Consider the following 25,529-nt stretch of genomic DNA (forward strand, 5'->3'; position numbering starts at 1 on the left):
CTCGGCTCCTCGAGCGACCTGAAAAGACGGATTTGATGGGATGCCTCCCTTTCTGGAGCCTGCGGTGCCAGCAGCAGAAGAATAAGATCGTGGCGATGGTCCCCAGCAGCAGCAGGAGCAAGAAGAGGGCGCACTGGATGCTGTAGGGTCTCAGCAGGACCAGGAAAGCCGCGGCAATCATGGCTCAAGCGCCCGGCTACCCCTGTGCGTGCGCGGGTCTGCGGCGAGCGGCGGGGGGCCGGGCAGCGCCGGGCAGCCTCTCCCCCCGGCAGCGGGGCGGGCATCGCCGCCGGCACCGCGCTGCTGGAGCCGGCAGCCGGGCGGGAGGCGGCGGCGCGGGGGAGGAGGGGGGCGGGAGGAGGAGGAGGAGCGGGATGGATTCAGGCCGTGACTCAGCAGCCGCCGCGGCGGCGACTGTTGCGGTGGGGCTTCCCCCTCCGCGCCCGCGCGGCAGCCGGCAGCGAGGAGCGCGGCGGGAGCGCCCGCGGGCACCGGCGGGGCGGGGCGGGGCATGGCAGCCGGCGCGGGCACGGCGGGGCGGGGCGGGGGGAGAGGAGGGGGAGGGGGAGGCGGAGGGGGAGGAGGAGGGGGAGGGGGAGGAGGAGGAGGAGGGTGCCGCCGCCGGTGCCGCCGCCGCCACCAGGAGGGAGGAAGGAGCACGGCGCAGCCCGCCGCCGCGGGGACTCTGGCCGGGGCGGCCGCTGACATCACGCGCTGGCGCTGCCGCAGCGGGAGGCGGAAAATGGCCGCTGCGAGGTACCGGGGGGCGGCTGCCCCGCGCGGGCCGGGGACCCCCGGGGGCAGAGGGGCTGTCCCCGCCGCCGCGGGGGGCAGCGGCCAGTGGGGCGCGGGGGCGATGGCCCGTGCAGGTCGGTGCGCGCTGGCGGGGGCCGGGGGTCGGTAGCGGTTTCCCCGGCGTGCGGGCCTCGGGCCCGGGCGCTGATCGCGGCCGGTGTCGCGGCAGAGGGGTCGCAGAGGAGCGCAGTGGGAAGCGTGAACGACATGCAGCCCGACAGGGTGACCTGCGCCCTAGTGCCCACCCGCGTTTGTGATGCTGGGACTTAGGCGGCAGCGGGCTGCGGGGGGGACGGGGCAGGGGTCCGGGGCGCAGCCCGGCAGCGGTCGGGGCACAGCGGGCGGCGGCCCGGAGTGCAGCCGGGCACCGGCTTTCACACGGGTGCGTGAAGGCGCGCACCGGGCGCGGTGCCTGCGTGCCGGGCTGCGCCATCTGCGCCCTCCGCCGCCGCGGGCGGGCCCCGGAGCAGCCGGCTGGCGCCCGGGCTTGGTGCGGCGGGAGCCGCTCCGGAGCGGTGCCGTGCGTGTACCCTCTTCCTGCAGCGAGCTGCCACGTCCCGCAGCAGATGTCATCCCCGGTGCCTTTCGCTTACCGGCCGCCGGAGCTGGTGCGTTGCATATAGCATAAAAATCCTGGCATGTGCACGTTCCTAATGCAGATAATAACAAGACTTTATCTCCGTTGCTACTGCTGCCCCTGTAGCTGTTACTTGGATGATACTCCGTGCTTTCAAAGACTGTTTCAGAAGTCTTTGGAAATACGGTTCTGAACTCCCTCATTCGACTGAACACAAAAAAATCATCTGCTGTAGGTACGCCCTGCTGCTATTTTGCAATATTTGCTTGTGTTACCGGGGGAAGGTCAGGTTGATTCGAGGTGAAATTCATACTCTCTTCATGCACCTTTGATATGAACCTATAAATCTGAGGAACATTTCTGAAACTTTATAGCGACAATCTCTGTGAAAACAGTGGAATAATATTGGAATGTTACTGCTTTATATGACTGCCTTAAAACTATATAGAAAAGCTTATGGGCAAATTTGAATTAAACAACAATATGCAACCTGGAAGGACAGAGAGGGAAACATATTTGTGGCAGCTTAAATAAGAACAGGAAAATTTATCTCTAGAATACGAAATTTATCAGTGAGCTAGTAACATTGTAATGCTTTACTGTACCTTGATGTCAGGAAAATCCATTTTCATTCAAAGATTCTCTTGATACCATGTGGGGGGGGGGGCTAAGTAAAGGAAGAAAAAAATTGTTGGCTTTTAGATCTGTAATATTTTATTCCATGAATTTTCTATCATTTAATACTATATGCAAACATAGCGAGCCAAAGCAGTCTGTCATATTAATTTGTAGAATGGAAAGTTGCTACCTCGCAGCCTTTGATTTAAAGCTCTCCCTCACTGCCTGGGAACTGACATTGCATCACGTGGTGCAATATTGAAATCTTTCCTAATACCGCAGTACACTGCAGTAAAATGGTTTTAATGCAGATTACCTGGAGATTATTCAAACGGTTCATGTTACCTCACCGTAACATGAAGCAAATCAGTGTGATCCTCCTGGCAACGTGCTGCCCTGCTGCAGTGCTTCGCTGCAGTATATTGCAGGAGGAGGAAACTTTTCGACACCTTTTGCTCTGCGCTGATTTATTGTTCCAGGATGGGATGGTAGAGGAAATGTAGCACAGCAGTGACTGCATGGTAAATGGCAGAGAACTGAGAGGGAACAGTTACTTTCACATTGTGCTCGGGTAACAGTGCGTAGGAAATGTTTGACGTGCAAATCTCTGATGTTAGCGTCTTAGTTTAAGGTTTATAGCTTTTCCCTTCAAAGACTTAGAGCGCATTGGTGTCCTGAGGATAATATTTTGCCAAAAGGATAAAATAAATTTCATTACAACCGCTTAAATTTTTTTTTCAAATGCAAAAGAGAGTACAGTTCAGTACAAGAAATGCTGACATGTGATTTTTCAGAGAGCTACTGCTCCAGGCTTCTGAGCCTGTCTCACGTGTATACTGAAGTGCTGCTATGGCTTTATATTCATTACTGCTCTGTGTTTGTTATATACTGGGGGGGGGGGGAGTTGGTAGTCTGGTTAAAATGTTGCTTGCATGGTGAATAAAGTGTAAGCTGCTAAGTTATTTCCCATTAAAAATAAGCAAACTGTATATGAGTAGATTTTTTCCCCCCAAAAAAATAGTAAAAAAAGCAAATAAAAGAAGTTTTATATGTATAGCATTTTTACTCTAAGCTTCTTTACAGGATGTTTTTCAGAGAACTCTTCATAAATTTTAAGGATGATAAACAGAGAAGAGAAAAGGAATGAAGAGAGAAGGTTAAAGCAAAACCTCTCAGCTGAGATTTGACCTCAGAAGGAGAATCCTGGAGGTGAAGCTATTTCATAGAAGAGGAAGTAAAAGAAGGTAACAAAGTCTTGACGCTGTGACAACATTGTGTGGAATGGTAAGGGACATCAGAAAACAGATCAAAGTTGCTGAGAGGCTGAATTAAGTCCAAAAGGGTTTTATAATCGAAGAAGGCAGCCGTTGACCCTGTAATAAATGAGTACTGCTGCCATTTCAGGGTACACATGATGTGGCCGTGCTTTTGTGGAGATGCGAGAATTGTTTTGATGGGGATCACAGGCAAACGGAGCAGCGACAAAGTCGTGAGCATAGCTGGTGTTTTCACCAGGAGGCTTGGAAGCAGCCTTGTACTTGAGCAACGCTGAGGAAGGAGGTGGCGATAAGTACTTGGGCAGAGGGATGAAAAAGGAAAGTTCTGCTTCAGAGACTCCGCCAAAAAGAGGCAGCCAGCAAATGTTTGGCAGTGGAAAGGGACAGTACAGAACAGGAGGATGTTTCTCTGGTTACAGTCACTCTTGAATGCAATTGTTTACCTGTTCTGCCAAGTTGCATGAGAGAGGGGAACAGTATAGAAATTATGTCAAACTTCTGCAGTTTAATGGAAGAGCTGAGCAGGCAGTATGTTGTAGCAGCAGCAGCCCTCTTGCAGGGAGACTAGGCAGTGTTGACCTGGAATATTCTTTCAGCCAGTCTCTCACGATAACCTGTTCTGACTTAGCAGCCTTGCCCAGCAAGGCTGAAGGCAGAGACACTTTCTTCCCTTTCCCTTTCCCTGTATGCAGAACTGCGGTATAATTTATGGACTAGTGCATCATATGCCTTGATAATTTATATGAGGTTCAGCAACACTTTTGAAAAGAAACTAACAATCCTAGCTAAGTACCGTGGGCTAGGCTAAAAGGACAAAAAAAAAAAAATGGTGAAAAGAAAATATGACAGTATTTTGAGTGGGGAAACTGCGTCTGCAGAGATCTGCTGACCTCTCCCAGTGTGAGCCATGGGATTCAAGGGCATTCCACAACTCTGTAAAGGCACCTCTCTGCTCCTACAGATACAGGCCTTGTGGACCTCATTTTGCAATTATAAGAATCCCTGTATCAGTGAGGTGAAAGAAAAAGGTCACATGCTAGATCTGGTGATGTGGACATAAGAATAGGAGATGGCACATGATACGATTTCGGAAGAGTTGCTGAGTAAGTGAAAGGGTAAGATTATTTTCTTTCACTGCTGTGTAGGTATGCTCTAAGGAATGTGATTCTACTAATTAATTATAATTAAGTAAAATTTTATGCTTAAATGACTACTTAACTGGTTAGAAGGGTTCTCTAATCATCTAATATTTATTAACAAAATATTTAGGTTTTTTCTAATCAAGCAGGAACCAAAGTAAATACAGTAAAAACCAAAAAATCAAGGAAAGTAAATACAGAAAATTTCATAGTATCAGAGTCTTATCAACTTCATTCAGTGACATAATTGACTGTCCCCCTCAATATTCTACTTCACGGGTTGTGTTCTGTCCTCGGTGTGCTTCCTAGCAGTTTAAGCATGATGTATGAGAAGGTGTTGTGGGAGTTTCTGGTAGATGATTAAACCTTCTAAAATGCGTTCTTCAGCTGAAAGAGTAACAATTTCCCGCTCAATATAGGCATCACATTTCAAAAAAATCTGTTACGTGAAATGTTACATTGTGAATTCAGCAAGTTTATTGTAAATCATTCTGCAAAACTTGTGAAATTGTTTGCTCCCTACAGTTTGTATGTTTGGAAGGCACGCTAGCATTAGTTAATTCTCACAGTATCCTGGAAATTAGGTAAATATGTATTATTATTTCGGATCCTTTGAAAAGAGAAGCTAAATTGTAAAGGTTGTTACAATTTATCCAAGACCAATCTGTGCGATTCCAGTGCTACAGACTAGACCCCTCCATGACCAGAACATTTTGCCATCTGCAGGTGTCTTATGTGACCGCGTAAAAGCAAATTCCTGCCTCTCTATATACGTAGAGGTAATTGTCCTTATTTTGCAGGTTCATCAACTCACACAGCTTGAATGTTTTGATTCCATCTGTTTATTAGACTGAATGTAAATCGAATAGAGTATGAGCCATGCAGTATGTGCACTCATGGCTTACAGTGTTGCTGGAAAAATGCTGGCAGGAATTCTGTGGGCATAAATTGACTTTGCAGACAGAGAGGTTGATCTTGAGCCTAGATGGAAATATACTGCTAAAGCTCCTATGGCACTTCTTTTCTTTTTTTTTGTTACAGCAGTGGTGTGCCCCTTTGTCCTTGGTTAAAATTTGCTCTGTATTCATTTTTGGCAGTGTTTAATGTAGCAGTTGTCAATCTGAACGTGGCCTTGCATCCCAGAGGAAATTGCACTTCATTAGTATTTTAAGTGCATAATTGGAAGTTGTTTAAGGATTGTTTCAGACCGATATACAACACTGGTCTTTCAGCTCTTATATTAATGTATAAAGAGGTTGAACTACATATGCTGAAAAGACATTTAATTTTACAGGAGGGGGAAAAATAGCTCTAATAAGGTTTGAAGTTGTTATCCTTGCAGGGAAGATGCCTTTCTGTCAATTCTCCTAAATGCATGCAGAACTGCTTTTAGTTGCAGTAATATTCCCTGGAGTAAGAGGACACTGTATATGCCTTGTTCTAGCTCGTGACCTTTAATAGTAATGCTGATATTATTTCTTTTTTTAAAACTGGAGATCGTCAGGTTCATTCCCTTCTACCAACATGCTGCAAAAGCAGAACAATTGAGGAGGAGCTGTGGAGTAAAAGAGCAGGCACTTGGAGTATTAACCAGGCATGACTTCTGTCATCACTCACCTATGACAGCCAGTAAAGACATATGAGTACAGATAGTTAAGATGCCGCTAGAGTATTAAATACTGACCAGAACTCAAGCCTGCAATTTTCTAGCTGCTATTTCACTTCTATGCTCTTAGAGCTGAAGGGAAAATGTCACTGATAGTAAACCTTCAGGGCAGCACAGCTTATAAGAAGATGTAAGATCGCTTACACCACCTTATAAAAAGAATAAGATGCATCTTATAAGCTCACTTCAGGTTGTCAGTGGGTTGGTTTGAACAAGTCCAATTTGAAAATATGTTAGTTGCGTATGGAAAGTATGTTTAAAATTTTTTTAGCCTTTTAGGAAAAGGGTATTTGACTGCTTGAGCTGTTACGTGGAGGAAGTGCACGGGTTTTGCACCTCAGCACAGATTTGCATGTGGTCACATTTTCCCTAATGATGCTGCCTAACCATGAACATGGTCTTTAACCTTTATAATTTGGGAGCTGTTAAGATGTGTAGCGTTGAATTACCCGAGCCAGGTTAGAATGACTGTGGTCAAGTGTTGGACTCTGCAGAGGTGCACTGACTTGTTTCTCTTCCCAGGCTACCTACTTACTTCTCCGAAGAGTTTGGATATATTAACCTGCATGGGAAGAGCTTTCATGTGACTGTTCAAATTCCTGTAGCTTAGGTATCCTATCCAGTTCAATAAATAAACTGGCTTTTGTTGGTCTGTATAATACATTTTGTTGAGCATGGCATTTGAGAACAAGCAGATCAAAGTGGGTATCAGTTTTCCATCTGTCAGCTGTGAAATAGCTGTTTAATAAAGATACTAATCTGTGATGTAGAATTAAGATAACTTCCTACATCTTGTTATTTGGCATCTTGTTATCTTTATGGGAATCTTAAGTATGGGATTAAAATACAGATAAAAAAATGTATGTGGTTTATAGGCATGTGAGGTATCTGAGCTCCTATTTAAACTCAGTTCAGTCATTGGTGCCCAGAGAACAATTCTCTTCCCTAAATAAGTGCTTAGGGCCATTTGAGGTGCCTGGAATTAGTAACCACCCTCATGAACCTGCAAGAGGGTCTAGGCCCTATAGGAGGTATGTGCCCATCAGAAGAGGCAGTTAGAGGCCAGGTGTAATAATTTATGGTATCTTAGATTGCACTACGCATTTATTTTTAGGCAACTGAATTAGCACTAGAGCATTTGAAATAAGCTAAATTGCTCTCCAAGGAGCTCTAATTGTGTTCAATAGGGGCTTGACTCTTACAACTGTTGGAGTTGATCAAGGCTGAGACATCTCCAAAGGGACAGCACTTGCGATAAAAGACCTGTGGGAGATCTGCACTTCTGGAGTAGCAGCTGAAGGCCAAGCAGAATACCAGAGGACACTGGCGCTAAACATCTATGTTTAGGAAGCCAAATGGATCCCTAGATCTCCAGTGATTCCAGTGGTAACTTAGATACCTGGTATACCAGTGACACCTAAGTGTAAGCATCTTAATCTGGAACTGAATCCAATACTGAAAGCCCAATAATGATGCTAGGTTGCTATCTTGAAATTTATTAAAATGAATACCATGTTTCACTTCTGGTTGAATAAATTATTAGTTAGATCAAAATGGTAGTACTTCTACACATACTAAAATAAATTCATTATTCAACCTTTCCTATCACTTGGTATTACAAATAAAATCAATGGTTTGATGCAAAAACTGGACCTTTTCTAACAATCCTTTTCAAGCTTTTGATATAAGGGCTTTGGAATATTTAGAAATTAATATTATTTTATAGAACTTCTAGGTTGCTAACAGTCACAGCTTGGAGGGCACTACTGTGAAAGACAGTAATGGCTGCGTTAATTCCTTGGGCTACTCAAACAGATTGTTAGCGTGTGGGACAAGGTGTGAGCCCAATTCTGTCTATAATCATGTAGATTGTAAATGCTGCTGAGGATTTGAAGTCACCAAGACAATCTGCGTAAGTAAGGCCAAAAGATGTTGCTTTACCATGAATAGCATCACTTCTTAGAAAAGTGTCTTGGATTATTTCATAGCTAATCACACCAGGACGGCGATCTACGGTCAGGAAGTGACCTGTTGGATATCAGTAATAAAAATCATGTAGTTTTTATCCTTCATGTGGAAGACAAGCAGGATCATTTCTAGGCCTTTATAGCTGAAAGTTACGGCAATGTTCTGATAGATGCTCCCCCAGATTTCCAGCTGAATTTGGAACACAGTGATACTGATGATTCTGGAAAATCTGTGTGCTGTATTTCTCAGCTGAGAGCAGCAGTTTTGTGCTTTCAAGTCATATTTTCGCATAAAATGACTAAGATATCACACTGTAAATCTTTCGAGCAGTAACAACACTTCTGCATTCTTCCAACGGTTCCTAATTCCACTGAAATCATTAGTAAATCTTACACTGGTTTCAGGGGAATAACATGAGAGCCCACAACAGGGCATATAACATTTAAATATGCTCATGTTTTCCATCATACACTTGCTACAGAGAACTGGGAATTTTGAGACTTCAGGGCAGCCCAAGAGTTTTACACCAACATTGTGTTTAATGTCCTGACAAGTTCAGTGTAAAATGCCAGTCTTAAGTAACACAAACCGAACCTGTGACTACCACTTACTATGCTGAATTGGAAATAAATAGTTTTGCTTGAGGTAGATGAATTTCTAGCCCAGTAAAGGTTGGGTTTTGGGTTTTTTCCAGGGAAAACTGGGATTACTGAAGCCTGAACTTAGAGGATAGATAATATAAAATGTTAGTACTTTATTATAGATCTGTGTTGCACAGTTGTGGTACAGTTTCTTATTTTGCTGAAATCAGTGGCAAAGCCCTGTTTTAAGCTGGCAGAATCAGACCCGTTGAGTGGGCATACAATCTCATGTTGTAAATTTGTAATACTTTACACTGCATTTACTGAAAGAGAAATAATGATCTCAGCATGCCATCTGCCAGCTCTCTGGCTGAATGGAACAGACTATGTCAGTCAAAGGGTGAGATGTGTCTTTAAATGACTCTTGTGGTTCTTGGAGGGTTTTTTGTTCTGTTTTTTTGGGTTGCTTAGTAACAATATTCTTTGTGCAAATTTGTAGCATCTGTGCAGAATGTGAGGTGTTAACATGTGTAAAAATTAAATAGTCCAATTAGTGTTTCCTCTGCAGAGCTTTGAGATAAAATGATCCTTTCTTTTTTTTCCCCTACCCTCTACAAATTACCTGCTGTTAGAAAAAGAAACGATAGATTTGTGTCTTAGAACTGAAAAATCATAAATTTCCATCTCCCTACTTCTCAGTGTAGCTAGTGTTTTCAAATGGAGAATATAGCAGAATTAAGTAACTTGCAAAACATCAGTGGCTTCCAAAGGTCATATAATTCTGTCTCTGTGGTTGGTAGCTGCACACAGGGTAATGTCTGTGAACAATTATATATCTGCCAATTAAACCACTGAACAAAGCACTCTGTGTCAGAAAGCTTACTTGATGACTTGCAGAACTGTGTTAGAAGGATCTGAAACAGAGAACCAAATACAGTTTAAGAGACTTCATACTCCATTCTTTTGGCTCCCTATAGCAGAAGATCTGCTAGAATCTACCCTACTATTCAAAATCCATTCAAATATAGAAAAAGCTTATATAGGACGGGTTGGACCAAGCCAGCTTCTATAAGGAGACATACCTAGCCCTGTATAGTCACTGAATAGTCAGTGGAGAGAAACAGGCTCTCCCAGACAATAGGTCATCTACTCTCTTTTAGACACGTGTCTTAGGGTGAGATGAATCACCTCTCTTTCTGCAGTGACTGAACCAAATGTGGCTAGACAACCTCTCGCTTTTAAGGCAGTAGTGGTTTGGTAAGATGAATCTCATTCCCCAAGATACCTTTTTTCCCTGATGATACAGTATATTTTGCCTTTGATCTGTCTTGGCAAACACAACATTTTAGAGGGAGGCATCTTCAGCAGTCCTGAATCAGGACAAGGTTCACATTGACTCCAGTGGGAAAACAGGATGAGAAAACACTGCAGGACTTCTTTTCCAGTAAGTGAAGTATTTCGCTGTTCCTTTTCCTCATTAGAGAGATTTTGTTCTATCTTTCCATTTTCTTTAATCACTGGCTAGAGATGATGCTAGCAGACAGTTAGGTATTATCCCCAGGGCCCATGGACTGTCACAATAAATTCTGTGAAAAGACACAGTTTGATTAATGTCTACTGCAGGAGCTGAAGCTGCAGCTCCATAGCAGAAAAATACTAACAATCCACTATCGCACTCTGTTCCTCTTATTTGGCAACATAATTTCATCATTTTCTCTGTAATGCAAGCAGTTGAGCTGATGGCCAGCAGAGCCACAGCAGAGGAGAGGGGACGTGGCCAGTTGCTGTTGCTGCCCCGCAACTGCTTTCCTGCTTTGGTCCCCTCAAAAGCAGCAGGAGCAACACGACTGAGCATAAGCCTCAAAAAGCTGCCAGGAGGCTTTTGGATTCCTGGCAGGAGCTAAAGGAGTGGATGAACCCCATCCCTCCTCCACGACTATTTGTGAAATCTATTCCTTGTTTCTCTCAGCATCCTATGTAGCTTATATTTTAACTTGGCAGCTATTAAGTCTCTTGGTGAAATCAGTTTAGCTGTTTACTAGTACACCCTCCCACCACAGGCAAGAATCTTGACAGCTCAAAAAAGCTTTATAGATAATGTAGACAAATTGCTGGGCTCCAAGTCCTGCCATGACCATAGTAAAAATTGTTCCCAGCTGTGAGTGGCAGGATGGATTTTCATGGCTCCAGGTTCCTGTCTGGTGTAAACACTGCAGGGGGTTTTGCTGGCCATGTGCTTCACAGTGTCTACCAGTGGCACCAGGCTGCTGTCATGGGCTCCACACATCCACAAGTCCACATGTCCTTTGACTTCATTAAGCTGTGTAACACATACGCAAGTCTGATACTTTCCAAAAGCTGTCGGACTTACTACTGATGTGCGCGGTGTTGGCACAGCCTGGATGTGAGTAGCCCCAGTGGGGTGGGGAATCATCACTTGCCCTCCATGCTGTGAGCAGCCTGGGTGTTCAGTGCATCCCTGGAAATCCCAGGCTGGCTGGCTGACCCTGTACAAGGGCAGACCACAAGAACGTCCCATGGCTCAGGGCATATTTATCTCAATAGAAAATGAGAGCATACAGACTGTTAGAGGACTACAGGGAAACATTAAAAAAATACAGAAGCCAGTCAATCGGCTGTTAGTCTTAGCACACTGGCAGCTCTGATTTTGCTGCAATTCTGTTGATCTTATGTGGGCTTTTAGAAGGGTAATAAAGTAGCTCGCAACTGCCAAGGGTCAAGGAGGGGAAAGCTCAAAGTACTCCAGTTGAGAACTGAAGAACTGGGTGATGGGGATCGCTGTGCTGGGTTGATCAGAGGAGGCAGAAGTTAACATCTTCATGCCACATGAGAAATGGTAAGCTGAGGTATATACTCAAAAGCATTATCTGGTATACCGTTGTTCGGACAAACATGCCATTTCATTTTGGACCTCACCTACCCCTAGTGAGATCAGTGCTGAAACTTTTCTTTAGGTTCTGCTTTGTCTATATGTTTATTCAGTTGAATGATCCCTGTCTGGTATGAGGGTCCACTCGCAATGGATCAGTGGCAGAATGATGCCTCCAGTGATTCATGCTAGGCATAGATATTCAGGCTGCTTCCTCTCCAGAATTTATATGGGACGGACGTTTCCCGTTCTTTCTAACTCTCTTTAAAGAAAATTAATGTGAATTCTTGCAGTCCTCTTTCTTCAGTAGGGCAGTACTTAACAATCCTACTGCTATCACACTCAACATATTCTGCATAAAAGCATGATTTAATACTCTCTTTAATGGTGATTTCTTATGCCACTTGCCTCATTGTATCAGTAAACATGTTGATGAGAGCACAGCTGGTTTGGTTTTTTTCGAATTAACAAGTTCAGCCCTGTGTGGAAAGCCAGCTTTGTTGAGGTGTAGCAGAGACATGGTGAATAGCGGTGAGTTGGGCTGCTGCAAACAAATTGACATTGCTTAGAGCACTGCAGCCAGACTTTCTCACTTTGACATAATAGCCCTGCATAATTCTCCCCTCCTAGCTCTGAGCTACCTTTTTGACAGCCTCTGAATGAGGCACTAGATTTGCTTCCGACTGATTGAGGCCAAGTAAATCACAAATCACACTGTCACATCTCGGAATTCATGAGTTTTCAGCTCTGTAAAAGGACTTCACCTCTACGAAATGACAAACTAAACCATATGTTTGCTGGAAAGATCAAGGTTTGACAAAATCAGGTTTTCTATTTATTTGTTTTAAAGTAGAAAACGCCTTCTCTGAGTATAATGGAAACAAATGAACCGGTTACATTTCCAGTAGACGTTAATGTATATTGTATTTCATACCTTTGTGTAAGGCATATCAGCTTAATTAGAAAAATAAAGCACAAAGTATGACTTGTTCCCTTCTCCCAGTGTAGAACTTCAGTGCTTTAAAAAGCCCAGAAATGGTCCTTTGCTTTAAAAGTAGTGTTCTTATGTAAACAAGGGATTTAGCTGTATATTTGGGTTTGTGTTCTTGCTGCTATTACTCTTTATGAAGCAGTCCAGCTCTCTTCCAGTCCTCAGCCTGTCATTTCTTTTTGTACGTCAAGTTTTCCACTGCCAGAATGTGTCATACCAGTCAGTTGTCCTGGGTTGTTGTGCGTTGGTTTTCTGTGCCTGCAGTTGTACATCTTGCTGCCTGTGACATGATTAATACAGCCCTGGAAGTTATACATCCCTTTTAATAGCATGTTATAGCTAGTATTTTCCTTCATTCTAGGGAAAGTTTTTGTCACACCAGTATCTTTTAGTTAGAGGTTGGACTGAAAACTTTTGTTGGGGCAAATGTAGTAGTAATAGAGATGCCAGCCAGGAGATGGATTAGGCATGGTAGTAATACGGAAGCAAGGGCTCTGTGAGTGAAAGCTGTTTTCAGTGCATAGTTTTGGAGGCAAATGTCTGATGTACATGTATTGAGCAGACCGTCTCCCATCTTTCAGGGGAGATTTAATATGCTGCTTGGCTAGTTTTCACTTCCTTATTCAGGATATTTGCAGACAAGGTAATTGCCAATATCCAGGAATAGGAGGGTTGTTTGAGGCTTTTTCAAGTATTCTTGTAACATTCCTGTAGCATGACATGGTAACAGCTGTTTTTCCTATGACATCCTGCAGGCAGTGTCTGTGTGACAAGGAAACCCCTTAACAATGAAAAAATTCACACTGTTTGATTTTGTAAATGATAATTCACTGCAAATCGGAGAGACTTCGTGGATACAGGACCTTCCCAGTGATGACAATGAGCTAGAAAGACTTCTGAAACCAAATGAGCACGTGCTAGTAAACTGGCCTGTGGGAGAAAGAAAGACAGAAAAGCATCTGGTGAGAGTTGTGTACATGAGTGGTGAGTGCAGTTCCAGAGCACTGGATATTTGTCTGATATGAAATTTTAATCTAGCTGTAAGGTATTGCTACCTGGTTTTCTGTGTTTTGGCCTTTTTTTTCCATCACTTCAGATGACCCCCAAGAGCTGGTGGAAATGATGCAAAAGATATTACAAGCAGATGAAATTACAAAAATACAAGTCCTTGGAAAAGGCAAGAGGAAGAGGATAGAAATGATATTCTCAGAAAGTGAGGACAGTGACTTGGATAAAGAGCAGGTGAGTTTCTGCTGTCTTTATGTGCCTGATAGTGGTAGACCCATAATGGAATGAAATAGACTGTAATTATTGATTCTTCACTATATAATCCTTAGTAAAGGAATACAGGCAGTCTTTGCATGGTACCTTAGCACAATAATCTGTCAAAGTAATTAGATAGACCAATAGATTTTGTCTTTTGCTATTTAAAGAGAAAAGTGTTATTCAAAACTTGGGTGATCTGTCACTCCATTACATTTTCTCCCATAAGACAGAAGTCTGACTACTGTGTATGAAAGGGAAGGGACCAGGTTTTCTGAGTTTTGCATTGTGCCGAGATGTGCAGCCACAAAATGTGGGGAAAGAAAACATAAATCTTAACTAAAAGTTACAAACTTATTTTTCAAAAATACTAATGAAGAATGTCAAGTGCACAGAGAATAAAAATTTATGGCATACCATGAGATACTGTAATGAAAGGCTCCATAGGAATGCAAGGGCACTATTATGCTCTTGTTTGCAGGGGAAGATGATGAAGCATATAAAAAGAAAGAAATCATTGCAGGCATCTACTCCTACCAACATCCTGACTCAACTTGAAACATCTTTAATTAACAAACAGGTAAACATCCCATCTTCAGCAATTTTAATGTATTAAGCAAAAGCAAACTGAAATATATTTTTTTAGGGGGGTGTAAGACTTTTTAGTGAAGTTAATGGTTCTAAAGACTCTACCTTGGAAAACTGGTGATTGGAGAACAGAGAGAGAAGTACCTAACAGTTACATATTACACTGACATTCCATTTTTAATTTTAATAGGAATGGTAGTAGCTCTGTTGAGTAACAGCTGTTCTTAAAATGCACTGAGTCTTTATACATTTTGTGTACAAAAAGAATATTCTGATTTAGCCAGATATTTTAATATTTGTTTTAATGCCTTGATTTTATGTTGTTGTTGCTCTAGATCAGTTTTGGTTTTATTTTTTTTCAGAGGGAATCATATTCAGGAAGCAACTTTCTGTACAGTGAAAGTAGCAGTGATGATGAAGAGCCTTTATTTCAACTATCCAAGGTAGAACTGTGTGCCAAAATAAAAAGTCTCAAGAGGAAGCTGACAGACACCATGAGAGAAAACTGCCGCCTAAGGCAGTCCCTGGTGATGCTTCAAGGTAAAGTCAGGGGAAATATTTGATGAAGAGGAAAGCCTGAAGGTCATGAAAAGCTTGATTTATAAGAGGCCATTTGGATGGGAATTATGGATGTTCAAGCACCTGACAGGATCAAGGCCTACCATTAGCATCAGAGTCTTTGATACATGGCAACATTTAATTCAAGTAGCACTTAGAAAAAAACTGTCTTACATGGAGGCCATGCAACTGAAGAGTTAGAAATGGAAAAATCTGTCTAGAGCCTGTCAGTTGTTCCCAAGAGAACTTTCTGTATGCTGTGTATAACTATCAACTAAGCTCAAATACTCCACTGACCAGTCCAACTCAGCTTATTTATTAGCAGTTTTTCTAGGTTTCCTGAAGTTTTATTTATTCTTGAATTATTTCATTTCTAATTACTTTGGTGCCTTCTTATTACTGATAATCTGAGTTAGTTCCAGGTGCAACAAATTTAGTACTTTCCCAGAGATGAACCATTTTGTTCTTCTATAAATGAATCTTTCATCACTTAGTGGTCGTCTCTGAAGCCCCTCTTACTGGTCCCTGTCCCTTACCCCAGGGCAGCTAAGACTGAATCCAGAATTTCAAAATATTAGTGAATCAGTAAGGTTTAAAGAGGATTTGCTCCTTCCCTTGTCAGCTACATCACACCATCCCTAGGCAGCCTAGTATCTCTGGGTTTTATTGTCATATGATTTTGCAAGTGCTCGTCAGTTTAATTGCCCACCTGATTCCATTCCACATGTTATTCAGCTTGGTTTGGCTTGTTCATCTCCACCTTTTTGAATATTATTTTTAAACATTTTGTTAGTGTCTGACAACTTCTGTTACACATCTAGGTCCATTGGCCTCGCATCTTAAGCACTTGTATTAGTCTTTTACAGAATCACTAAATTACAAAAAATACTGTATCTTGCTGATCCTTCATCCCTTGCATCCTTTTTGCTCTGAATTGATTCTTCTTAATGGACACAAAAGTTTATATTTTAAAATAAATATTACTTGGAGAAAAGGTTATGTAAAATATATTCTCTATAGATCAAAAAAGGGAAAAAAGTCTATACAGTCTGTGCAGCTTCTCTGAAGAAAAAAAATCAGACATTTCTTAGCCCATATTCAGTAGCTTTATGGACTTGTAGAGATTTTGAGATAGCAAAAAGAAAAAAAAGAAATAGCCTGCTTAGTGCCATGGCTCTTCTTAGCCTTACAGAGAACTGATCTATGCTATTCTACAAAGAGAGGCCAGATCTTTGTATGGGCAGGGACAGCGGAACAGCAGGAAAACATTGGAGAGAATAGGAGAAAAGTATGTTAAAGCATCTTTGCTGACTACTTTGGCTCTTTTGCATTATGACAGGAATCTAGTGGCAAAAAATATACATGCTTATGTAGTTAAGAGTCTGAAAGCTTCAATCACTATTTTACCCCTCAATTTCTATTTGATTTCAGTGTTGCCACAGGCAGTCACCCATTTTGAGGAACTGGTAGGGATGGCTGAAGCACTGCTCAAAGGGGGAGTGACGTCATCTATGTCCAGTCTGCATTCACATGCGGTTTGGAAAGCATCTAACAATCCGTTAGCAGATTCATATGCAACTATGCATAGTAACTCCCCCTCACCCATAACTTTGAACGTGGAAGATGAGGAGCAACAGACTGAAAAACAGGTCAGTTAAAAGGCAATTTTAGGCATAAAATTAAAAATGTATACAGTACAAACTTTACTGGTATAGTATAACAAATATAAAAAATAAGCATCAGTAAAAATAATTATATCATCATGCAGTTGATGACATGACTAATGAGCTCTTTTTGTATAGAAAGCTCTTTCCATGAGAAACTGTAGGCATAATTCAGTGTGCTGGTATATTCAAACTTGCTTTGATCTTGCACATCTGTGATTAAGTGCAGAATGTGGATGCGCAAATTAAATACCGAGATCCAAGGATAAATTCCAGCCTAATGTTTTGGATGCCAGAGGGGAATGGTAGTGTTTCAAAGAGAGTCTAAGAAAAATACCAGCAGTACATTTAAACTGTTAATAAGTAAATGGAGAATGGTATGTTTCAGCTCTTCTTCCAGACACTGGCCAGCACTTAAGTAGAAATACGCATATATATGTAGATACAGAGTAAAGATGTTCCCCTATTCTCTGTAATTACAACAGAGCATAACTGAGAAATCTGAGGCACAGAGGTTGTACATGAAAAATATAAAGATGTAACCAAAAGAGTAATTCCAGCTTCTGCATCCACAATTTACATAAACATTCTTATGCACTGAGTCGTGCGAGTCAGTTGAAACCATTCTTGCATTCTTGGGGTCCTAAAACCCAAGGAAATTATTAAGAATTACCAAGGTATAATGTTTTGACTGAATATTGCAATACACAAAATTTGACCAAACATCTTCCAAAGAAATTAAAAGACCTCATTTTCTAAGCAACCTAGCCTTACTTAATAGAAGTAGCTCAAAATCACCCATTAGGAGAGTTCTAATACTTAGGCTGTACAACCACTGCCTGTAGAAGTCACTCTTAAAGCTCAGGACCAGACATCACAGTTCTTAAGGCATGTCTGCTCGGAGGCAGGAATATTAGCTTGGGCATACTGCCATGCTTCTGAGGCTGTACAGAATCCACACCAGAACTGGACCACATCCAGTCTGCATGGAGTGCAAGCGGAAGGATTTAGATAGGTCTGAACACGTTCTGTCTCCACTAGTGAGTACTAAGGATTGCTCGGTGAAGTGTTTGCTAGGATGAATGGGGTCCTTAGTCTGCCCCACACTTGCTTCTGAAAAAAAGCAACCTGCGTGTATAGTTCCAAATGTTGAGTGGTATGCAAATGTAGCACTGATCTCAAGCATGCAGTTCACAGAGATTACTTTTGAAATTGTGGTTTAAAAAAGAAAAATCAAAACAATATTTCAGAGGTAATACTATATAATATTTCTAGAAAGCTGCAACCGTTATGCCTATGACCAATTTTGTTTTCCAGTTCAAGATCGAAAAGTGGCAGATTGCACTTTGTAACAAGAGCAAACCTCAAAAGTTTATAAATGACTTGATGCAAGCACTTTATACACATGAATACATGGCTACACACAGCCTGACAGGTGCAAAGTCCTCCTCTTCAAAGGATAAAGCGGCAAAACCAGCTATGAATCAGAATGAAGTTCAGGAAATAATAGGTGATGACTTGTTAACATTATTCAATGTGTCACTGACTTGACAGAGGACTTTCTCTGAGGGGGGGGGTGTAATGCTTAACAGCTGGTCTACTCAGGTGATGTGCTGTTTCATATTTCCTTTTTCAGCTACATTTTAACCCATCTGTTACAAATACCATCAGTGTGATGCTAAGTAGTAGTATTTCTACCATGTGAATTTTGTGGGGTTTATTTAAGTGGCTAGTGCAATGATATTGTGAATTTGTTTAGCCTTTGAAAGGTTAATCTATAACAGACAAACTTGGAGCATGGTGATAATGGGTAAGGGAAGGCAAAGAGAGGACATACTTGGATCAAATTGAAAATCATGTCAGCTATATTCTGAAGTTACTGAATGTTATGAATTCTGACATTTTGAATAGCGCTGGAGGGAAAATGAGACAGTAAGTATAGAAGACAGGAATAGCGATCAGAGAAGCAAACAAAATTTGTTTTATGCTGAGGTTCAAGGCAGAAAATGTTTGGTGCGTAGGAAAGAAGTAGCAGCTTTAAAGAAAACAGTATTTTGTGAGCACATAAAGCTTGATTTTTATTGGATTCATATAGCTTAGTACTTAAACAACATAGCCTAAATTCCTGTACTAAAATCCCTCCCCTATTGCCATTCCCTCGGACTTCCCCAGTTCTCTCAGTTCCCTTCCCAGCTTAGCTCCCATTCCTGTACCTTGGTCCAGTTTTATTGAAGTTGACCAGCTGTTTCAAAAGTTATCAGTTGCAGAAACCTCTCTTCTTTAAGAACCTAGCTAGAGAAACAGACCCAAAGTCAAGAGGGAGAAAAGGAAAGTGTATGTAAGATGGTGAAATATATTTAGAGGCAGCAAGATGAGACTATTTCAGAATGATGTCTAAGAAAAATTAAAAAGATTTCATGGGATGGGAAGAATGGTTGGACTGGATCTTAATAGTCTTTTCCAACATAAATGATTCTATGATTCTACTAGGGACTTTTCTGAAGGTAGATTCTGGGGAAAGAGTCTGTGGAGAATTTAGTGACAAAGGGGAGCCTATAGAGAAGCCAAAGGAGCCTGTTAAGGGAAATAAGAAGACTCCTGAATTCAAATTGAAAAGTGTCAGCATTATACAAGAGAAAAAGAAAAGGAAGCCTGGGACTTACAGGACTGTAGAAAATGAGTTAGTGGATCAAATTACTTAAAGATGGAAACTGTAAGACTTAAACATGAAATGGAAATGGGGAAAAATCAAGGGAAGGGAAGGTGATGGAGAAGACGGGAGCAGGAATCGCATTCCTGTGTCGAGTCCTGTTAGCATTGCATTCAAAGAAGTTAGCCAGGTAAAACAGAAGGGAAATATTTACAGGATGAGACATCACCTGTGAATGAAAATCAATGAACAAAACTTGTAAAATTCAGAGGCATGAGGAGTGATGAGGATAGGAAAAGGACTCTCTGGTCAAGAACAGACCAAAGGGAGAGAGGATGAGCAAACCAGTCATTCACTACAGGAAGCCCTCGTGGCCCTGGAGTTCCCTTTGACTCTGCCAAGAGCAGGCACAATGATATGGAAGGCACAGAGAAAAGCAAGAGCTGGCATATGCAAAATCTATGAAGTAGTATGTAAAGACAGCCGAGTAACTAGAGCTGAAACTGAAGTAACTGGAAATTTCAAAGATGCAAGAAATGCATTTTAGATCATGCATCTGTTGTTTCCCTGATTTGGAGGTCATATATATATTGTCTCTTTATTTTGCAGGAATCACAAAACAGTTGTTTCCAAACACAGATGATGCTTTAATTAGGCGAATGATGGGACAAAAACTGAACAATTGCACCAAGAAGCCAATTTTAAGCAAAGATCTTAACTCAGGTGCTTTTCAGAAGCATAGCTTCTGGTAAGTCTTAAAATTATAGACTGCAATGTGTAATTCCATATATTACCCTGTGATAACAAAATTTAAAAGCAATCTTAAAATTACTATGAAGATATGTGTTCATATATGCATTTCCAAGTAAAATATTTTCATAACCTTGTACAAGTACATAATGCAGAAGCAGCCCAGCTTAACATTACAGTACAAAAAAAGTTGTTCATTCTAGACAAAGCAACACAAGGCTATTAAATTACGGGAAGAGAATACAGACGAAAACACATGGAGTTAGTTTGATCAGTATGTCTATTTTAGATCTGGCATTATTTATTTTCCTTATTATTCTCTGTAGGCTTACCAGAGACCCGTCAATTCCATTTTCATGTCACCTCTTGTGCCTCAATTAACCCACAAGTAAAGATAAGGAAAATCACACCTCTTTTGTGCCTACTGATAAAACTACTGCACAAGAGCTAAATTGGCAACCTTTTACTGCCACAAGAGTCTAAATTATTGGGGCAGAGGAATTATTTAATAACATCTTACTTATCATGGGCATTCTTACCTTGTGAGCAAGACTAGTCTAAAATTGCTGAACTCATCCCTGTTGTTGGTGGTCAGCTATTTGTATCGCACTATTTCCACATATACTGAATGTACATATCACAGAATAGTTGAGGTTGGCAGGGAAGGGACCTATATATATTGGCTAGTCCAACCCCCGCTGCTCAAAGCAGGGTCACCTAGACCAGGTTGCTCAGAGCCATGTACAGTTCAGGTAAGTATCTCCAAAGGTGGAGACTTCACCTCTCTGGGCAACCTGTGCCAGTGCTCGGTCACCCTCACAGTGAGAAAGTGTTTCCTGACGTTCAGATGGCACCTCCTGTGTTTCAGTTGCTGCCCATTGCCTCTGGTTCTGCCACTGGGCACAGAGAAGAGGCTCCACCTTCTTTACACCCTCCCATCAGATATTAATACACATAGATAAGATCCACTTGAGCCTTCTTGAGGCTGAACAGTCCCAGCTCTCTCAGCCTCTCCACAGGAACAGGGTAAGAGATTAAAATCAGCGAGACAGGGAGAATAGATTTGCCCTTACTTAGACTTTCCATACTGAAGTAATACTTTGCCTCTTCCTAGTTCAGTTCTCTCACGCATGTTTTAAAATCCGTATTTGCAACTGTAAGACATTTCATAGCAAAAAACCCAAACCAAAACAGCAAAAAAACCCCAAAAATGAACAGACAAAACCACCCCAAGCTATTTGACTATGTTACAACACAATTGTTTGAGAAGTAGCAGTGCTTTACTACTAAAATTCCTCAATAAGCCACCTGGTAGCACTCCGTGGACCACCAGTGGTCTATGAATTACTACTTGAGAAATACTCAGATAATATGTATTGGAAGAATCTACATACACAGGTTTTCTAGTCTGGAAACAAATACACCAGCCTGGCTAAAATACAGTTTACTATGTTAATGCTTTTCTCCTAGATATGAGAAGGCTTGGTAAAACAAAAGTCCTCTGTATTTGTAACATACAGTATGCATTAATTCACTGTAGTATTTTCCCTTATCCTTGACAGGTAGTAAAAATAACAGTAGAGAAACACAGACTTTGTCTTTTTTGAAAGTATCAAATCAGAAATATTTGATATTTTAAATCTTTATCTTCCTCAGATGAATCCATAAATTCCTCTGATTCCTGAGTCTTCTCATGTACAGACACAATATTCCTGAAGCCTTGACAGGAGGATCTTGAACTAGCGTTATAACAACTCTGGGTTGTTTTTTAATATTGCCTATAGACCTTTCAGTTTAAGCTTGATATTTTAAACATACCTTTATGTCTGCTATTGATAAGTGCTTATGTAAAATCCAGTCCAACATCCATTGAAAACAATGCATATATTGCCTGCATAGTCCCTCTTGAATGGATGCTTATTAGAATGCATTTACAATGGATTCATTTTACATCTGTTAATTTCCTCACTGTAAAAGCATTTAAGGATCTTGTAAGTAATCATAATAACAACAGTGTTTCCTTTAACTCAGATACCAGTTTTCTCTGTAAGAAAATCAGGATAATGTAAAGGTGCTCGTAATCCCACTGTTACTCCTTCAGTTCACCTTCCAGCAATGAAGTACAGAGAGAGGTCAAGAGAAAATCCTGTTGTGTGGTACCTTTAGTAACAACTTACACACAAGTTACTAACTTTTAAAACTGGTGATACTGCAATTTTTATCTCCTCCCTTGCTGCTCCTCCTTCCTTGCCCACCTTCTCTGCCTTTTCCCATAATGCAATTACAATTCAAGAGAAGGAATTTGGAGTCTAATCCAATGAGACAGGCAAGTCACCATCTCTGATCCATAAGGCTGAGGTGAAACAAGGAAAAGGGGAATGTGTCAATGAAGAAAACTAACTAATACACAAACTCTCCTGCTCAGAGACTAAGAACAGTAGCAATTGCACATTTAATGTTAGGATCTCAACCTTAGTTACAAATTGTCTCAACAGTGGTTCAACAGCTGCTCCTCAGGGCATCATCTCTTCGGCTGTTCCTCCCAGTACACAAGACCAGCAGGATGATGATTCACCAGCTGCTAACACCCAAATTCAGCAAAGCGACAGCCGCCTGACTCCTCCACCTCCCACCCCACAAGGCCAGCAGGAGTGTTTCAAGCCCACCTCTTCTAAGGTGGAGTCTCATCTCGCCAGAAGCTCACCTGCACCCTCTCCCAACCAAGGTTGCAGACAGGATCTCAGGAATTCAGACAAGGAATAACAGAAGGTACTTCACACCAGTTCAAATTCTCAATGGCGCTTAAGGAGTAGTATAAAATAGAAAAGAAATAATACCTAAATGGCCTAGCAACAGTGGACAGAGATACTGCAAGCAGAATAGAAGCCTGAGAACCATTTACTCAAAATCCCACAGACTAGAAAAAAATGAGGGCATATTAATATCTTTGGCTTCAAGGTATTATCAAATATATGCATGTTATGCAGTCATTAAAAATATAAACTTGTTCTGAAGAATATAAGTAGAGTTCCCCTTAGTTAGAAAAAAAACATTATTTAAAGTAATACCAAAAGAATGTGTAAGAGGAACCTCAATCCCCTTGCTTTCACCTTGACAGCTGATAGAAAACTGCTTTACTGATCAGAGAAAGATACTGCATATTAATACCAAAAAGATAGGTATGAAAAGAGAATAGAAAAATTTCCTAGTGAAATGAAGACTGTGGCCAGCACAGGGTTAGAAAGCACAGTGCCACATGAGCAGAGAAGAAGAAATAAAATAGATATTTAAAGGTGCTGGTAACTTGGACAGAAGAAATCATTCTTAGAGCAATGAAACTGCAGCTCTCAAGATGTCTGCAGGAAAGCAGCAGCTCATTTTTAATCTCTGAAAGTTGGAAAGGCAATGAAGGAAGCCATGTTCCCTTCCCTCAGGGAAGAGTCCTCCAGGATAGCTTGTTTGGTTGTTGAGGCCATGGCTTCTCACAGGCCTTCTGCTGCTGGTACTCTGCTGGTTTGGCAGCCCTCACTCAGTCTTATTCCCTGAACATCGGGTCCATAGGATAAGGGTGCCTGATCCTGCCAGTTGGGAAATGGAGGACAATTTCTTGGAAATTACTAGTAAAGGGCAGAGCTGCCATCCCCTACTCCCTGTGCTTTGATTTTGGTATGCTACCTCTTAGCTTAGAGTGTACAGGTAGAGTGTTCCTCATGGGACTGGGACCATACAAATCCCAGTAACTGGACAGCTCCTCTTGAGACCTGACACCACTGGTCCCAGGGAGCAGCTGGCAGACACACACCCTGTGATTTCCTGAGGAGGAGGAGGGAAGCTACATTTTTTTCCTTGCTGACTTGATTTCAGGTTTACAGTGTGCCAGTAGCATGGGAAGGAGAGAACACTTGGATTATACCTTTCATGCTTGAGTGTACTTCTCCCAGAACAGAGAGTACTAATAATTAGATCTATTTCATACATGGCAAACAAGCAACTAAGGAGTCAAGATGGAAAAAAAACCAAACAACAAAGCTAAAGAAACCTAGCTAGATTTGAGGATTTTATAACTCAGGAGGTTAAGGAAATAAATTAGAAATAATATTAGGGTGAATGCCAGGAAAAAAATCTGAAGATAAGGTTAGCAGCCGAATACCTTTAAAGGGAAATGCTACAAACCTAAACGTACTAGAACAATACACTAATAAAATGCACTGCGGAGAAGACTTGTGTGTGGGCTGGGCTGTGAATTAAGTGATCTGGTAGCCTTTTTCATCTCTCATATCTATCAGTTCCTTGCAGATAGGATCAGGATGAAAACAGGCATGAAATATTATGTAAGTTCTATCTCTGGTTATTAACTACCATCTATCAAATGTAACAGATGATGCTATTATGTACATTTTGTATATGTAATTGTATGTACAGCATATAAGAATGTATATAGTTAATCATATTTTTTAAGCAACTTTCTATCAAATAAAATGAAACATTACTATGTCTTGGTTCTATTTTATTGTTCTTGCTGTCTTCTGGGCCTTTTCTTGCATCAGCCCCTGTTGTACACTAACATGTAAGGTTGTTCACTTTTTCCCCTCTTTAATAACTGTTCTGAAGCCAGTTTCTGTAAAGCTCAATTTTTAGCTGGGAAAGGGGTTGGCCTGCCTTACAAGTGCTCTCTAACCTTGAAGTTGTCACAGCTGATACTGAACAGCTGCAGCTGTTCTGCTGTTCAGGAGGTGTAGAAGTACTTGGGCAGGTACATGGAGCCAAACATGAGCGGCTGCTCTCCCTGTTGCTGGTGGACTGCAGATCACACTTGATGCCAAAATGGCACAGAGTAACTGCTCAGAGACAAATTCTGTTTTTAAGCAGCAAAGGTGTTTATTTCATGCAATGTTGGGGAGCTAGCCGATTCGCACCAGACAAACTAGCTCCAAAGTTTTCAGTGAAAAGTCAGGTAATTTATACAGTTTTCATGAGAGGTTATAACATCTTTACATACATATTCATTTGATTCTGACACCTAATCTTTCTGTTCCTAAAAGGTAGGATCTAGGTGGAGTAAACCTTCCAACTTTCTTTGTTCAATGATTTCCTGACTCATGGTCTCCTTATCTCCTTCAGGTGCTCACCTTATCTTTTCTAATTATTCAGAGTACAATCCTTTATCATCAGTGGTACATTCCTTTACTTTAAAATAGTCAGTGGAACCTTTTCTAATTATTCAGAGTGCATTCCTTTCTCAACACAATCAGAGCATCACCCAGAGCATTGTACCAAACTCATCTTTTTAAGACCTTGCTCTGTTTCACACTGTAGGATGTGCTTTTCTAGTAAGTTGTCAGAGAAAACTGACTGTGGCTGGGAGCTCACCATAAAGAGTAAAGGAGGATTTTCATTACAGGGTGAAGGCCTACTCCCATGCACAGGCCAGGGAGAAAGATGGCTGTCCTGGGCAAAAAGAAGAACACAGAGAAGGAGACATTTTAGTGTTTTACCAAAGGCTAAAGAGGAGCAAGCTGCAAAGGGCCAGTTCCTTCCTCTCTCCTAAGTATAG

The 25,529-nt window shown here is 41.6% G+C and overlaps 2 protein-coding genes across 15 annotated transcripts in view; one reads left to right on the plus strand and one right to left on the minus strand.

Moving 5' to 3' along the window:
• The window catches only part of LOC101923360 (dystonin), a 303,205-nt gene extending 303,024 nt beyond the window's left edge, over nucleotides 1-181 (minus strand). Inside the window, 1 exon segment of the mRNA XM_055811183.1 lies at nucleotides 1-181. Within this exon segment, the coding sequence (XP_055667158.1) occupies nucleotides 1-181 (181 nt within the window).
• Nucleotides 105-24,469, plus strand: BEND6 (BEN domain containing 6). 14 transcript variants are annotated; one of them, XM_055811174.1, is made up of 12 exons: nucleotides 616-756; nucleotides 3,074-3,274; nucleotides 4,229-4,370; nucleotides 7,260-10,065; nucleotides 13,258-13,486; nucleotides 13,599-13,744; nucleotides 14,247-14,345; nucleotides 14,716-14,893; nucleotides 16,343-16,560; nucleotides 17,893-18,085; nucleotides 19,835-19,973; nucleotides 22,471-24,469. In XM_055811174.1, exons 5-12 carry the CDS (start codon nucleotides 13,291-13,293, stop codon nucleotides 22,736-22,738), a joined length of 1,437 nt encoding a protein of 478 aa, XP_055667149.1. In that variant the 5' UTR covers nucleotides 616-756; nucleotides 3,074-3,274; nucleotides 4,229-4,370; nucleotides 7,260-10,065; nucleotides 13,258-13,290; the 3' UTR covers nucleotides 22,739-24,469. The 14 variants fall into 14 exon arrangements, with proteins under 14 accessions (XP_055667155.1, XP_055667149.1, XP_055667153.1 ...); XM_055811178.1 differs by having other exon boundaries at nucleotides 3,074-3,234; XM_055811175.1 differs by lacking the exon at nucleotides 7,260-10,065 and having other exon boundaries at nucleotides 4,229-4,382.
• Nucleotides 24,470-25,529: the final 1,060 nt, after the last annotated feature.

This window comes from Falco peregrinus, chromosome 7 (assembly GCF_023634155.1).
Source record: "Falco peregrinus isolate bFalPer1 chromosome 7, bFalPer1.pri, whole genome shotgun sequence".
Lineage (NCBI taxonomy): Eukaryota > Metazoa > Chordata > Aves > Falconiformes > Falconidae > Falco > Falco peregrinus.

What these genes read in the sequence shown, in the direction of transcription:
- BEND6 (XM_055811180.1), top strand. Translation starts at nt 13,291, where the DNA reads ATGAAAAAATTCACACTGTTTGATTTTGTAAATGATAATTCACTGCAA. An exon ending in GAGAGTTGTGTACATGAGTG is followed by an intron (nt 13,487 to 13,598) that starts GTGAGTGCAGTT and finishes CCATCACTTCAG; the next exon opens with ATGACCCCCAAGAGCTGGTG. An exon ending in CATCTTTAATTAACAAACAG is followed by an intron (nt 14,346 to 14,715) that starts GTAAACATCCCA and finishes ATTTTTTTTCAG; the next exon opens with AGGGAATCATATTCAGGAAG.